At 37.1% G+C, this 14,489-nt stretch overlaps 1 protein-coding gene and 1 long non-coding RNA gene across 2 annotated transcripts in view; one reads left to right on the forward strand and one right to left on the reverse strand.

Annotated features, from left to right (window-relative positions):
- Nucleotides 1–14,489, forward strand: part of LOC106693543 (uncharacterized) — a 103,667-nt gene that overhangs the window by 71,238 nt on the left and 17,940 nt on the right. The gene's annotated exons all lie outside the window — the stretch shown is intronic.
- Nucleotides 1–14,489, reverse strand: part of LOC103577378 (titin) — a 118,145-nt gene that overhangs the window by 16,119 nt on the left and 87,537 nt on the right. The window contains exon 86 of the mRNA XM_053739882.1: nt 227–14,368. Coding sequence (XP_053595857.1) covers nt 227–14,368 — 14,142 coding nt within the window. The remainder of the gene's footprint in view (nt 1–226; nt 14,369–14,489) is intronic.

The raw sequence follows: 14,489 nt of genomic DNA on the forward strand, positions 1-14,489 counted from the left end.
ATTAGTATACAGTGCAAATGATTGAAAGTTTAAAAATTAATTAGTAAATATTCACACCACTCTATTAGAATCGATAAAAAAATTTTTCAAGATCATAATGTAATAATACGGTTGTTTAACATTATTGTACAGTGTGTAAGTACAAAAATATATTTTATAGAATTTAATAAAAAAATGTAAGTAATATTGTAATAGTTATAAGTAAAATGTGACAAGTAAGGCTCACCTTCTGGACTCGACTTGACATCGTTTGGTTTTGTGGGCTGTTTGTGTTTAGGTTTTGTGTGTACTTGTGTCGTGTCTTCAAATGTTTCAGTGATAGTTGTTACCGGCTTTTTACCATCCTCTTCTACAGTTACTACTTCAGTAACTTTCTCTTCGTCACCAACTTTTTTAGTAATTTTTTTACGCCGAATTTTCTTAGGTTTACCTTCTTCAGTTTGGACAGTGGTAACTGTCACTTCTTCACGAATTTCTTCGACAATTTTAGGTGTCGGTGTTTCCGGTTTGTCGAGTATCTTGAGTTGGAGATCTTCAAGCTGGTCTTCAGGAATATCCTCGAAGGTAATGGTTGTCACCGGGAGCTCATCTTCTTCTTCGAAAGTGACTTCTTCAGTTACGACGGGCTTTTCATTGCCACGCTTTTTAGTGATTCTTTTCTTTGTAATCTTCTTTGGTTTTTTACCTGGAACTTTATCTATTTCTTCGGTAACGACCGTTTGAATCACTTCAGTGTCACGCGGGACAAATTTAATTGTGTCATCTTGATCTTTTTCTTCTTCAGGTTTACCATCAGGTTTTTTCCAGGGTTTAAGCTTAATTTCTTCTGGCTTCTCGTCAGGTTTCGGTTTTTCAGGAATTCTAAATTTGACATCAGGATGATCCTCTTCTGGTTGAGGCTTGGGAACGCCAGGAACTATTGGAATAGATTCGATTTCTGGTGTTGGTTTCGATTTTTTCTGTTTTCTTGGTTTTTTCTCAGATTTGCCATCGTCTGGTTTGTCTCCATCTTCAAGTTCTGGTTTTTCCAATTCTTCAAGCTCAACAGTACTGTCAGGAATGTCATAAGGCTCAAAAGGTGAAAGCTCAGAATACGTTTTTTCATCTTTCGGTTGTTTTACTTTATCCTCAGGAGATTTCTTTTTCTTTTCAGGTTTGTCATCTTTTTGTTCTGTCGGTTTTTTTTCCGGTATCTTTTTTAACTGAACTTTTTCTGGTTCTTCTTCTTCTTTCGGCTTTACTTTTCCTTTACCGACCGTCAATTTTTCAGGCTCTTCAGGTTTCCGTTTCTCAGGCTTTGGTTTCCTCGTATATGGCACTGTGTCTTCGACTTTTTCCAACGGAACTTTTTTGATCTCTTCGAATTCTTTATCGAGTTTTTCTAAGTCTACCAACTCCTTATCACTCTGCTTAGGCATTTTACGTTTACTTTTTTTGATTTTCAAAGCTTCTTCCATATTACGGGAAAGAATTCCAGATTGAACGTAATTGGGTTCAATAGTCGATAATGTTGGATATCTGATAGCCGGTGGCCACTCATGATCTGTAATTCTGCTTCGCAATAGAATTTTTGGGAATTTATCTTTCTTAACTTCTTCTTTAGGTTTCCGAACAGGTTGTGCTTTCTTTAACTTGACCTGAGCAAACAAAGGAACTTCAGGTTCTTTTATTTCCAGATTCGTAGGCTTCTGACTTCCTCTTTTTATTTTATGCAGCACTGGTTTCTCTGCATCTTTCACTTCTTCAGTCGGTACTTCATCAGTTTTCAGTGATTTTTTCTTAAGCAATTTCTTTACTTCAGTTTTTTCTTCAGGAAGATCATACTCGATTACTGTTTTTTCAGGTTTTTTACCTTGTTCGTCAACGACTACTTCTTCAACAACCTTTGCTTGATCCCCTTTTTTAGTTGTTTTGCGTTTCTTTGTTACTTTTTTTGGTTTACCTGCTTCTGAAACAACTTCAGTCACTTCTACTTCTTCACGTGTCTCTTCAACAACTATCGGCTGAACTTGCTGGTCAGTAACTTTGAACTCAGTAGTAGTTTCTTCCGGAATTTTTTCTTCACTAGAAGTAGATGAAACTGTTACCACTGGTGCTTCTCCTTCCTCTTCAACTGTGACTTCTTCAGTAATTTCAGGTTTTTTGTCTTTCTTTGTTCGAATAATTTTTTTCTTTGTTATCTTTTTTGGTTTTTTGCCTGAAACTTGTTCTATTTCTTCCGTAATAATGGTATCAACAATATCAGTTGGAGAGAATTCGATTTCATCGTCTGGTCTTTCTTTCTCTGTTTCTTCATCTTTCGGTTTTTTCCAAGGCTTGAGTTTTATTTCTGTCTGCTCTTCTTCAGGCTTAGGTCCTTGTTTCGGTTTTAGACTTAAGTTTGGACTCTCTTCAGGTTGATCTTCTTTAGGAACACCAGGTTTAATTTCAAGTTTTTCTACTTCTTGGACAGGTTTTTTTGTTTTTCTTTTAGGTTTTTTCTTTTTATCTTCTTCTGGGATCGATTTTTCGTTATCTTTTTCAACGGGTACTTCTCGTTCCTCTAACTCTGGCTTCTCATGATCGACTTCATGAGGTTTAAATGAAAGAAAATCTGGTTGATCCTCATCATTGGGAATATCTTCTTTTTTATCTTCCTTTTGTTTTTTTGGAATTTCTGGTTTTTCTTCGTCAGCCTTTTCATCAAGTTTCTTTGGAATCTTTTTTAGACTCACGTGTTCGCGATCTTCTTCTTCTTCAGGTATTTTTCCTTTACCCATCTTCAATTTTTTGACATCTTCTGCTTCAGGTTTCTCTTTTTTAGGTTTTCGTTGGTAACTCGACTTATCTTCAACTACTTCCAAAGGAACTTTTTTTAATTCTTCAAATTCAGTATCAAGTTTTTCCAATACCGTTTCATCAACATCTTGAGATTTTTCTTTCTTCCGTTTAGGTTTTTTTAACTTCAAAGCTTCTTCAATATTGTGAGATAGAATTCCATTTTTAATTTCATTTGGTTCTATGAAACTGATTTTTGGCGTTCTCTCACTCGGTGGCCATTCCAAAAACTGTATTCGACTACGAAGCAGAATTTTCGGAAATTTATCTTTTTTACCATCCTTTCTCTTAACAACAGGAGCTTTCTTTAATTTTATTAAGCCGAACTGTGGTTTCTCAGGTTCTTCAATCTTTGGCTTCTGTAATTTTTTATTATCAATGCGTTTAAGTAACTGAGGCTTCAATTCATCGTTCAAAGTCTCTGTATCTGCAACCTTCTCGGACGTCATAGTTTTTAGTTTTTTTGGTTTCTTCGGTTTTTTCAGCTTTTCCTTTTCAATTTCCTCTATAGGTATTTCTTCGATAGTTTGAATCGGAGCTTTTCCTTCTTCTTCGATTGTAGTTTCTTCAATAATTTTTGCCTCGTCATCTGGTTTTTTCACAACTTTCCGTTTCTTGGTTGTCTTTTTTGGTTTACCGAATGAAGTTATTTCTTCAACTACTTTTGTTTCAGTAATTGGAATTATTTCCGTTTCATACTCATCTCTGTCATCTTCAAATGGTTTTATTGTCTCTTCAAATATAACTTCTTCATCTGGATGTTCAATAGTTTCTACCACAGGAGATTGATCACCTTCTTTGGTTGTGATTTCTTCAATAACTTTCTGTTTTCTACCCTTTCGTTTGGTTATTCTTTTCTTAATAATCTTCTTCGGTGCTCCCTCGTCAGTAATCTCTTCACTAATAATAACTTGTTCCTTTACTTCTTCAACTTCAGAAGGCACTACTTCTTCAGTAGATGGTAATATTTGAGTAACTTCATCAACCAAAATTTCTTCTACAGGTTCCTCTATTACGTTCGTCTCAGGCATTTTGCCTTCCTCTTCAATAATCCTTGTTTCAATAACCTGTTGTTTCTTTCCAGCTTTTTTAGTAATACGTTTCGTAACTGTCGTCTTTGGTTTACCTTTTTTTGTTATTTCTTCCGAGACAATGACTTGTTCCAATATCTCTTCAACTGGAACTGGTCCTTCAAGTGTAGTCAAAAATTCAACAGCTTCTTCATCACTAACAGCTTCTTCAGTAGGTTCTCCGATCATTAAAGTCACTGGAGCTTTACCTTGTTCTTCTACCACAATCTGTTCAATAACTTCTTTTACAGATCCTCTTCTCTTTACTGTCTTTTTCTTTGTGAATTTCTTAGGCTTTCCTTTCTTTGTTACAGTCTCCGTGACTTGTACATCATCAGTTACATCTTCAATAACTTTAGGTTCAATTCTTTCTTCATCAGGCAAACTTGATACTTCTTCTAATATTTTTTCAGTTATTTTAAACCTTGGGGTCTTGTCAACTTCTTCAATAGTCACTTCTTCTCTCACATTTTGCTTCGTACCCTTTTTCTTGGTTGTCTTCTTTTTAGTTACTTTTTGAGGAATACCTTCGGCAGAAGTTATTTCAGTTACCGTAACTTGTTCAGTTGTTTCTTCAGTCACGATTGGTGTTAGTTCTTCAACAGCATCAATAGTTTGATAAGTATCTTCACCAATAACTTCCTCATTAAGAGTCTCCGTGAGTAAAGTGATTGGTTGTTTACCTTCTTCTTCAATTATTTTCTCTTCAACAACCTGCTGTTTCTTACCACGGCGTTTCACTGTACGTTTTTTCGTGACTTTCTGTGGCGTACCTTCTTCCGTTGTGATCTCAAAAACTGTAACTTGTTCACGAACTTCGTCATGGATTGTAGGTACCAACGTTTCTGATTCAACAGGAGTTATTTCGTCAAATATCACTTCCTCAACAGGATACTCAGTAATGGAACAAACGGGTATTTTTCCTTCTTCTTCAACTGTAGTTACCTCAGTGATCTGTTGCTGATTACCTTTCTTCTTCGTAATACGTTTCTTAGTAATTTTCTTCGGCTTCTTCGAATGAGTATCTACAATTTCCTGGGTTGTTACTGTTTCAATTTCATCAGGAACTTCCTCATGTTTTTGATCATACGGCGTAAATGTCAAACCGTCGTCAACTGGTTTCTTTTCATCTTCTGATGTTTTCGATTTTTTCCAAGGCTTTAATGCAATTTTTTCAGGTTGGTCTTCAGGTTTAGGACCTTGTTTATACTTCAATTTTAAGTCAGGAATATCTTCTTCATCTTCAGGCTTTGGTTTGCCTGGGACAATGTCAATCTTTTCGGACTCTTGATCAGGTTTTTTAGGTTTACGTTTTGGTTTTTTCTTATCGTCTTTTGGAGGAGAAGTTCCAGGGACTTCTTCCTTATCAAGTGGTTCTCTCTTTTCTAAATCAGCTTTAAATGGTTCAATATCATAAGGCTTGAATTCAAGATCCTCTGGACTTCCTGTTTCTTCTGTAGGTTGTTTACTCTCGCTAGGTCTCTTTTTATCTTTAGGCTTAGGCTTCATTTCAACTTCCTCTTTGCCATCTTTTTTTGGAATTTTCTTCAGCGTAATACTTTCTTCCTCTTCATTCTCAGGCTTTAGCTTGCCTCTCCCTATTTTCAATTTGTCTGATGGTTGTTCTTCAGGCTTATCAGATTTAGGTTTACGTTTATAAGGCTCCAATTTTTCTGGCTGTTCAAGAGGTTGTTTTGATTCATCAAACTCAAGATCCAATTTCTCGAGTGCTTCCTGATCGTAATCATGTGGTTTGAATTTCTTCATCTTCTTCTTCTTAAGTTTAATAGCTTCCTCGATGTTTCGTGAAAGTACACCAGCTTGAACAAACTGTGGCTTCAACAAAGTAATTTTTGGATGCTGTAACAACGGAGGATATTCAAAGAAGTTGATTCTACTGCGAAGAAGTATTTTCGGGAACTTATCTTTCTTATCTTTCGATTTGAGAATCGGAGCTTTTCTTAATTTCAATTTTGCAAATAATGGTTGCGGAGAAGTAATCTCTAGTTTCGTTGGCTTCGAATCCTGTACTTCAACCTTCATTTTCAGTGGTTTTAATTTATCTTTTAATGTTTTGATGTCTTCTGGAATCTCTTCTTCTATATGCTTTTTCTTTGATTTCGGTTTCTTAGACTTTTCAGTTCGAGGAGCTTCGATAATTTCATCAACAACGATTTCTTCTACCGGTTCAACAGTGACTTCAGTAACAGGAGTTTGTCCTTCTTCTTCAACCGTCTTTTCCTCAACAATTTGTTGCTTATTACCTTTCTTACGAATTCTCTTTTTCTTAACGACTCGCCGAGGTTTACCTTCAGGAGTTACTTCGTCAACGACGGAAATGATTTGAGAGATTTCTTCAGGCATTGGCATAGTTACTACTTCTGAGATTATTTCTTCTTCCGGTTGAGTTTCTACTGTTACTGTTGGAGCTTTTCCTTCTTCCTGAGTTATTGTTTCCGCAGTTACTTGTTGTTTTTGACCCTTCTTACGGATAGTTTTTTTCTTAATAACTTTCCTGGGTTTACCCGTTTTAGTTTTTTCTTCAGTAACTGTTACTATTTCGCGTATTTCTTCGCTTTCAGTTGGTTCACTATATTCGACATCAGGGAGTAATTGAGTTGTTTCATCAGAGATAATTTCTTCTTCTGGTTGAACAGTAATTTCTGTCACTGAAGCTTTGCCTTCTTCTTCAATAATTTGTTTTTCAGTTACCTGCTGTTTTGCACCTTTTTTCTTAATAATTGTCTTCTTCGTTACTTTCTTAGATTTGCCTCGCTTCGTTGGTTCTTCTGAGACTGTAACGACTTCATAAATTTCTTCCTCGATCGGCTGTACAGATTCTTCAGAAAGGGTTTCAATAGTTTCCAACACAATTTCTTCTACTGGTTGTTCAATTATTTCTGTAACTGGAACTTTTCCGTCCTCTTCAACAGTTTTTTCTTCTGTTATCTGTTGTTTTTTACCTTTCTTACGGATTATTTTTTTCTTGACAACACGTCGAGGCTTACCAGTCATCGTTGTTTCTTCAACAACTGTTACTAGCTCTCGTGTTTCTTCGCTCTCAGTTGCTTCAACAGATTCCACACCCGAATCAATCTCTTCCGGAATTTCATCGGATGGAATAATTGATTCTGAAGCTTCAATTGGTTTTTTATCAGCTCTCGGACGTTTCTTATCTTTTTTCTTTGGACTTTCATCAGTCTTATCCTCAAGAACTACTTCTTCAGTAACTGTAACAGGTTCTTCAATTTCTTCAATCGTTATAGGTTGTTCGAATTCAATAAAAGCTAGCGGTTCAAGAGTTTCATCAGAAATAATTTCCTCAACTGGACCAGTAATAACGTCAGATACTGGAGCTTTACCTTCTTCTTCAATAACTCTTTCCTCTGAAGTTTGAATTCTTTTACCTCTTTTGGTGATAACTCTTTTCCTAGTTATTTTGCGAGGCTTGCCTTCTTCAGTAGTTTCTTCTGAAACAGTAACTTCTTGACGGACTTCTTCACGATCAGAAGGCCGGACATGCACGGTAGTAGACAATGGTAAAGTACTTTCTTCAGAAATAATTTCTTCTTCTGGTAAAACAGTAACTGTTTTCACCGGTGATTTTCCTTTCTGCTCGACAGTTTTTTCTTCGGTAATTTGTTGCTTTTTACCTTTTTTACGTATTGTTTTTTTCTTTGTTATTTTCTTAGGCTTACCAAATTTAGTCCACTCTGTTGTAACTGTAACAACTTCACGGATTTCTTCTTTTTCTGTTGACATTTCATGGGCAAAAACTGACAGTGGTGCAGCAAAATCTTCAGAAATTATTTCCTCCTCTGGCTCAACAGTAGATTCTCTCACTGGAGCTTTTCCTTCTTCTTCAATCACTTTTTCTACAGTTACTTGTTGTTTCTTACCCTTCTTACGAATTATTTTTTTCTTTGTGATTTTTCTTGGCTTACCGGTATCTGCAGTTTCCATAGAAACTGTCATTATTTCTTGAATTTCTTCATTTTCTACTGGTTCGGCTGTTTCTGAAGTAGGAATTAGTTCAGTTGTACGGTCATAAATAATTTCTTCTTCCGGTTCAACAATGAATTTGGTTACAGGAGCTTTATCTTTTTCTTCAATTATTTTTTCTTCTATTACCTGTTGTTTGTTATCTTTCTTGCGAATAATTTTTTTCTTAGTGACTTTAACGGGCTTGCCTTTAGTTGTTTTGTGGTGAGTTACTGTAACTATTTCATGTGTTTCTTCTGGTGACATTTTTGTAGCTTCTTGAGGGAATTCGTCATGCTCTATTACTTCAACGTCGGCAGGAGCCAAAGCTTGATCTTCAACTGTTTCATCTTTCTTTGGAGCCTTTTTTTTCTTAATTTTTTTAGCTTTTTCTGTAATAATAATTTCGGTTACCGGAATTTCTGCTGGAACTTCTGAAGTTTTTATAACGTCAATAAGTTTGTCATGAACTGAAAGTGGCATTGGCTTTGTAATTTCTTCCAAAATAATTTCTTCTTCCGGTTGAATGATTGTTGTGATTACTGGAGCTTTACCATCTTCTTCGATCGTTTGTTCTTCAGTGACTTGTTGTTTCTTGCCCTTCTTGCGGATTATTTTTTTCTTGATGACTTTTTGGGGCTTGCCGATCTTTGAAGTTTCTTCGGTAACAGTAACTATTTCCCGAACTTCTTCACTGTCTAACAGCACACCGAATTGAGGAACAGAAAGTGGTTGTATAATTGTATCAGAAATAATCTCTTCTTCGGGTAGTGTTATAATTTCTGTTACTGGAGCTTCGCCTTCCTCTTCAGTCGTTTTTTCTTCAACAACCTGTTGCCTTTTACCACGTTTACGAACAATTTTTTTCTTAGTTATACTAACTGAATGACCTTTAGGACTTTTTTCTTCAGTAACAGTGACAGTACAATATGTTTCATCGGGTAGAGGTTCAGAAGTTTCATCTGGAATAATTTCTTCTTCTGGTTTTTTTATGACTGCAACTACCGGAGCTTTGCCTTCTTCTTCAATCATTTTTTCCTCTATAACTTTTTGCTTTTTACCTCGACGTCGAATAATTTTTTTTGTAGTAACTTTACGAGGTTTGCCTTCTTCTGTAGTATCTTGAGTGATAGTCACTTCCTCTCGTACTTCATCTGGATGAGCAGGTCTTGCATAAGTGAAGGTTGGAAGAGGTTCAGTAGTCTCATCCAGAATAATTTCTTCTTCTGGTTGAGCAATTACTCTTGTTACAGGAGCTTTCCCTTCTTCTTCAATCGTTTGTTCTTCGGTAACTTGTTGTTTCATACCCTTTCTGCGTATTACTTTTTTTTTAACGATTCGTCGAGGTTTGCCGATTTGAGTCGTATCTTCAACGATTGTGACTACTTCACGGACTTCTGCTATTTCAGTAGATTCATCAAGTGTATTAGAAAGTGGTCCAGTCGTTTCATCAAATACGACTTCCTCTTCAGGTTCCACGATAACTTTTGTTAGAGGGGATTTACCTTCTTCTTCAATAGTCTTTTCAACTGTCACTTGTTGCTTGTTTCCTTGTTTGCGTATTATTTTTTTCTTAATAACTTTACGAGGCTTACCAGACTTGGTGATTTCTTGAGTAACTGTGATGATTTCTTGTTGTCCTACGCTTTCGACAGGTTTTTCATAATCAATGGCTAATAAAGGTTTTGAACTTTTTTCAGGTGCAACATATTCCAATGATTTTGTTATTGCATTAACTATTGGTATTTTACCTGCCTCTTCGATAGTTTGCACAACTGTAACAATTGGTTTTTCATCTTTTTTGTGAACGATCGTTTTCTTTGTGATTTTTCGTGGTTTGCCAGTCATACTCTTTACTTCCGTTACAATTACTTCTTCTTGTACTTCTTTGCCCTCGCTGGCTTGGTCATATTCCAATACCGGTAAAAGAGTTATTGCATCTTCATGCAAAATATTTTCTTCTGGCTTAATAAGAATAGTTTTAACTGGTGTCTTTCCTTCTTCTTCAACAGTTTGCTCTTCTGTCACCTGTCGTTCATTGCCCTTTTTTCGAATAGTTTTCTTCTTAGTAACTTTCATTGGTGTTCCTGTTTTCGTTACTTCTTCAGTAACTGTAACTTCTTCACGGATTTCCTCACGGTCAGTTGGCTTAACGTATTCAATTGAAGGTATGATCTCCGTCGTTTCTTCAAGAATAACATCTTCCTCGGGTTTTGAAATGACACTCTTTATCGGAGCTTTACCTTCCTCTTCAATAGTCTGCTCCTCTGTCACTTGTTGTTTTTGACCCTTTTTTCGGATAATTCTTCTTTTGGTTATCTTTTTTGGTTTTCCTGTCTGAGATGTTTCTTGAGTAACCGTTACTTCTTCACGAACTTCTTCAGGCTCAATCGGACGAACTCCTTCTATTGCTGGAATCAAGTCTGTTGTCTCCTCGGAAATTATTTCCTCCTCTGGTTTTGCAACAACAGTTGTAACTGGAGCTTTACCTTCTTCCTCAATCGTTTGTTCTTCTGTAACTTGCTGTCTTTGACCTTTTCTTCGAATGATCTTCTTTTTCGTGATTTTCCGTGGTTTACCAGTCTTGGTGGTTTCTTGAGTAACTGTTACTTCTTCACGAATTTCTTCGCGTTCGATAGGTTGCACACGCTCTATTGCTGGTATCACGCCTGTTGTCTCTTCAGGAATTATTTCCTCCTCTGGTTTTGCGACAACAGTTGTAACTGGAGCTTTACCTTCTTCCTCAATCGTTTGTTCTTCCGTGACTTGCTGTCTTTGACCTTTTCTTCGAATGATCTTCTTTTTCGTGATTTTCCGTGGTTTACCAGTCTTGGTGGTTTCTTGAGTAACTGTTACTTCTTCACGAACTTCTTCGCGTTCAATAGGTTGGAATCGCTCTATTGCTGGTATCACGCCTGTTGTCTCTTCAGGAATTATTTCCTCCTCTGGTTTTGCAACAACAGTTGTAACTGGAGCTTTACCTTCTTCCTCAATCGTTTGTTCTTCCGTAACTTGCTGTCTTTGACCTTTTCTTCGAATAATTTTCTTTTTCGTGATTTTCCGTGGTTTACCAGTCTTGGTGGTTTCTTGAGTAACTGTTACTTCTTCACGAATTTCTTCGCGTTCGATAGGTTGGAATCGCTCTATTGCTGGTATCACGCCTGTTGTCTCTTCAGGAATTATTTCCTCCTCTGGTTTTGCGACAACAGTTGTAACTGGAGCTTTACCTTCTTCCTCAATCGTTTGTTCTTCCGTAACTTGCTGTCTTTGACCTTTTCTTCGAATAATCTTCTTTTTCGTGATTTTCTGTGGTTTACCAGTCTTGGTGGTTTCTTGAGTAACTGTTACTTCTTCACGAATTTCTTCGCGTTCGATAGGTTGCACACGCTCTATTGCTGGTATCACGCCTGTTGTCTCTTCAGGAATTATTTCCTCCTCTGGTTTTGCGACAACAGTTGTAACTGGAGCTTTACCTTCTTCCTCAATCGTTTGTTCTTCCGTGACTTGCTGTCTTTGACCTTTTCTTCGAATGATCTTCTTTTTCGTGATTTTCCGTGGTTTACCAGTCTTGGTGGTTTCTTGAGTAACTGTTACTTCTTCACGAACTTCTTCGCGTTCAATAGGTTGGAATCGCTCTATTGCTGTTATCACGCCTGTTGTCTCTTCAGGAATTATTTCCTCCTCTGGTTTTGCAACAACAGTTGTAACTGGAGCTTTACCTTCTTCCTCAATCGTTTGTTCTTCCGTAACTTGCTGTCTTTGACCTTTTCTTCGAATAATCTTCTTTTTCGTGATTTTCCGTGGTTTACCAGTCTTGGTGGTTTCTTGAGTAACTGTTACTTCTTCACGAATTTCTTCGCGTTCGATAGGTTGCACACGCTCTATTGCTGGTATCACGCCTGTTGTCTCTTCAGGAATTATTTCCTCCTCTGGTTTTGCGACAACAGTTGTAACTGGAGCTTTACCTTCTTCCTCAATCGTTTGTTCTTCCGTGACTTGCTGTCTTTGACCTTTTCTTCGAATGATCTTCTTTTTCGTGATTTTCCGTGGTTTACCAGTCTTGGTGGTTTCTTGAGTAACTGTTACTTCTTCACGAACTTCTTCGCGTTCAATAGGTTGGAATCGCTCTATTGCTGTTATCACGCCTGTTGTCTCTTCAGGAATTATTTCCTCCTCTGGTTTTGCAACAACAGTTGTAACTGGAGCTTTACCTTCTTCCTCAATCGTTTGTTCTTCCGTAACTTGCTGTCTTTGACCTTTTCTTCGAATAATCTTCTTTTTCGTGATTTTCCGTGGTTTACCAGTCTTGGTGGTTTCTTGAGTAACTGTTACTTCTTCACGAACTTCTTCGCGTTCAATAGGTTGGAATCGCTCTATTGCTGGAATCACGCCTGTTGTCTCCTCAGGAATTATTTCCTCCTCTGGTTTTGCGACAACAGTTGTAACTGGAGCTTTACCTTCTTCCTCAATCGTTTGTTCTTCCGTGACTTGCTGTCTTTGACCTTTTCTTCGAATGATCTTCTTTTTCGTGATTTTCCGTGGTTTACCAGTCTTGGTGGTTTCTTGAGTAACTGTTACTTCTTCACGAACTTCTTCGCGTTCAATAGGTTGGAATCGCTCTATTGCTGTTATCACGCCTGTTGTCTCTTCAGGAATTATTTCCTCCTCTGGTTTTGCAACAACAGTTGTAACTGGAGCTTTACCTTCTTCCTCAATCGTTTGTTCTTCCGTAACTTGCTGTCTTTGACCTTTTCTTCGAATAATCTTCTTTTTCGTGATTTTCTGTGGTTTACCAGTCTTGGTGGTTTCTTGAGTAACTGTTACTTCTTCACGAACTTCTTCGCGTTCAATAGGTTGGAATCGCTCTATTGCTGGTATCACGCCTGTTGTCTCTTCAGGAATTATTTCCTCCTCTGGTTTTGCAACAACAGTTGTAACTGGAGCTTTACCTTCTTCCTCAATCGTTTGTTCTTCCGTAACTTGCTGTCTTTGACCTTTTCTTCGAATAATCTTCTTTTTCGTGATTTTCTGTGGTTTACCAGTCTTGGTGGTTTCTTGAGTAACTGTTACTTCTTCACGAATTTCTTCGCGTTCGATAGGTTGCACACGCTCTATTGCTGGTATCACGCCTGTTGTCTCTTCAGGAATTATTTCCTCCTCTGGTTTTGCGACAACAGTTGTAACTGGAGCTTTACCTTCTTCCTCAATCGTTTGTTCTTCTGTAACTTGCTGTCTTTGACCTTTTCTTCGAATAATCTTCTTTTTCGTGATTTTCCGTGGTTTACCAGTCTTGGTGGTTTCTTGAGTAACTGTTACTTCTTCACGAACTTCTTCGCGTTCGATAGGTTGGAATCGCTCTATTGCTGGAATCACGCCTGTTGTCTCCTCAGGAATTATTTCCTCCTCTGGTTTTGCGACAACAGTTGTAACTGGAGCTTTACCTTCTTCCTCAATCGTTTGTTCTTCTGTAACTTGCTGTCTTTGACCTTTTCTTCGAATGATTTTCTTCTTTGTGATTTTACGGGGCTTACCAGTCTTGGTAGTTTCTTGAGTAACCGTTACTTCTTCACGAACTTCTTCACGCTCAATTGGACGAACACGCTCTATTGCTGGAATCACGTCTGTTGTCTCCTCAGGAATTATTTCTTCCTCTGGTTTTGCAATAACAGTTGTAATTGGAGTTTTGCCTTCCTCCTCAATAGTCTGCTCTTCTGTTACTTGTAGTTTTCGTCCGCTTTTTCTTATAACTTTCTTTTTTATAATTTTCCTTGGTTTACCAGTTTTTGTTACTTCTTCAGTAATTGTAACTTCTTCCCGAGTCTCCTCTCGTTCTGTTGGTTGATCCGTTTTATTAGGCTTTTCATCATTTATTTCCTGTTTCGTTTCATGTAGTCTTATCGCAGCCGTTATCTCATCCTCACTCAGATCATCGTCAAAGGACATCGGTACTTCAGTTATAATTGGACTTTTACCGTCTTCTTCAACCGTAGTTTCTTCAGTCATGAGTTTTTGACCTTTTCTATTTCTTTTTATAACTTTCTTTTTTGTTATCTTTTTCTTTTTATTATCTTCTTGAATCTCAACTACATTAATCTTTCCAACAGTATCGTTGGTTTCTTCCGGAATTTCTTCGATTTCTTCAATCACTGAAGGAGTAGTTTCGTCAGTTTCAAATACCCCAGTAACTTCTTCAATTGGCATAAATTGTTTCTTTGGTATCGATGGCAATTTTGATTTAATATCATCTAATTCCTCTTCAATAACAACAACATTATCGCTTTCATCTTCTGATTGCTTCTTCTTTCTAATTATAGTTTTCTTTGTTTTAATAGCTGAGGTATTGTCGTCTCTGCTACCTCGCCTAAATGTTGTCGTGTATTCTTCAGTAACTTCAGTATCTGATTCCACCTGTGGCTGTGTTCTATCAGTAGTGTATTCGTGTATGGGTGTATCATGTATTGTAGGTTGTATATAATCATGGACTGGTGCTTCTGTTGTTTCTGAAATGATTACAGAAAGAGTTGTGATGTGATTTTGTCAGTGTGTGTTAATGTTGTTTGCTGCTTGCTTCAGCTTGGTTTGACTTCTAAATAATAGCTCTTTTGGGCAATTTAATACATA

The sequence above is a fragment of the Microplitis demolitor genome, chromosome 6, assembly GCF_026212275.2.
Source record: "Microplitis demolitor isolate Queensland-Clemson2020A chromosome 6, iyMicDemo2.1a, whole genome shotgun sequence".
NCBI lineage: Eukaryota > Metazoa > Arthropoda > Insecta > Hymenoptera > Braconidae > Microplitis > Microplitis demolitor.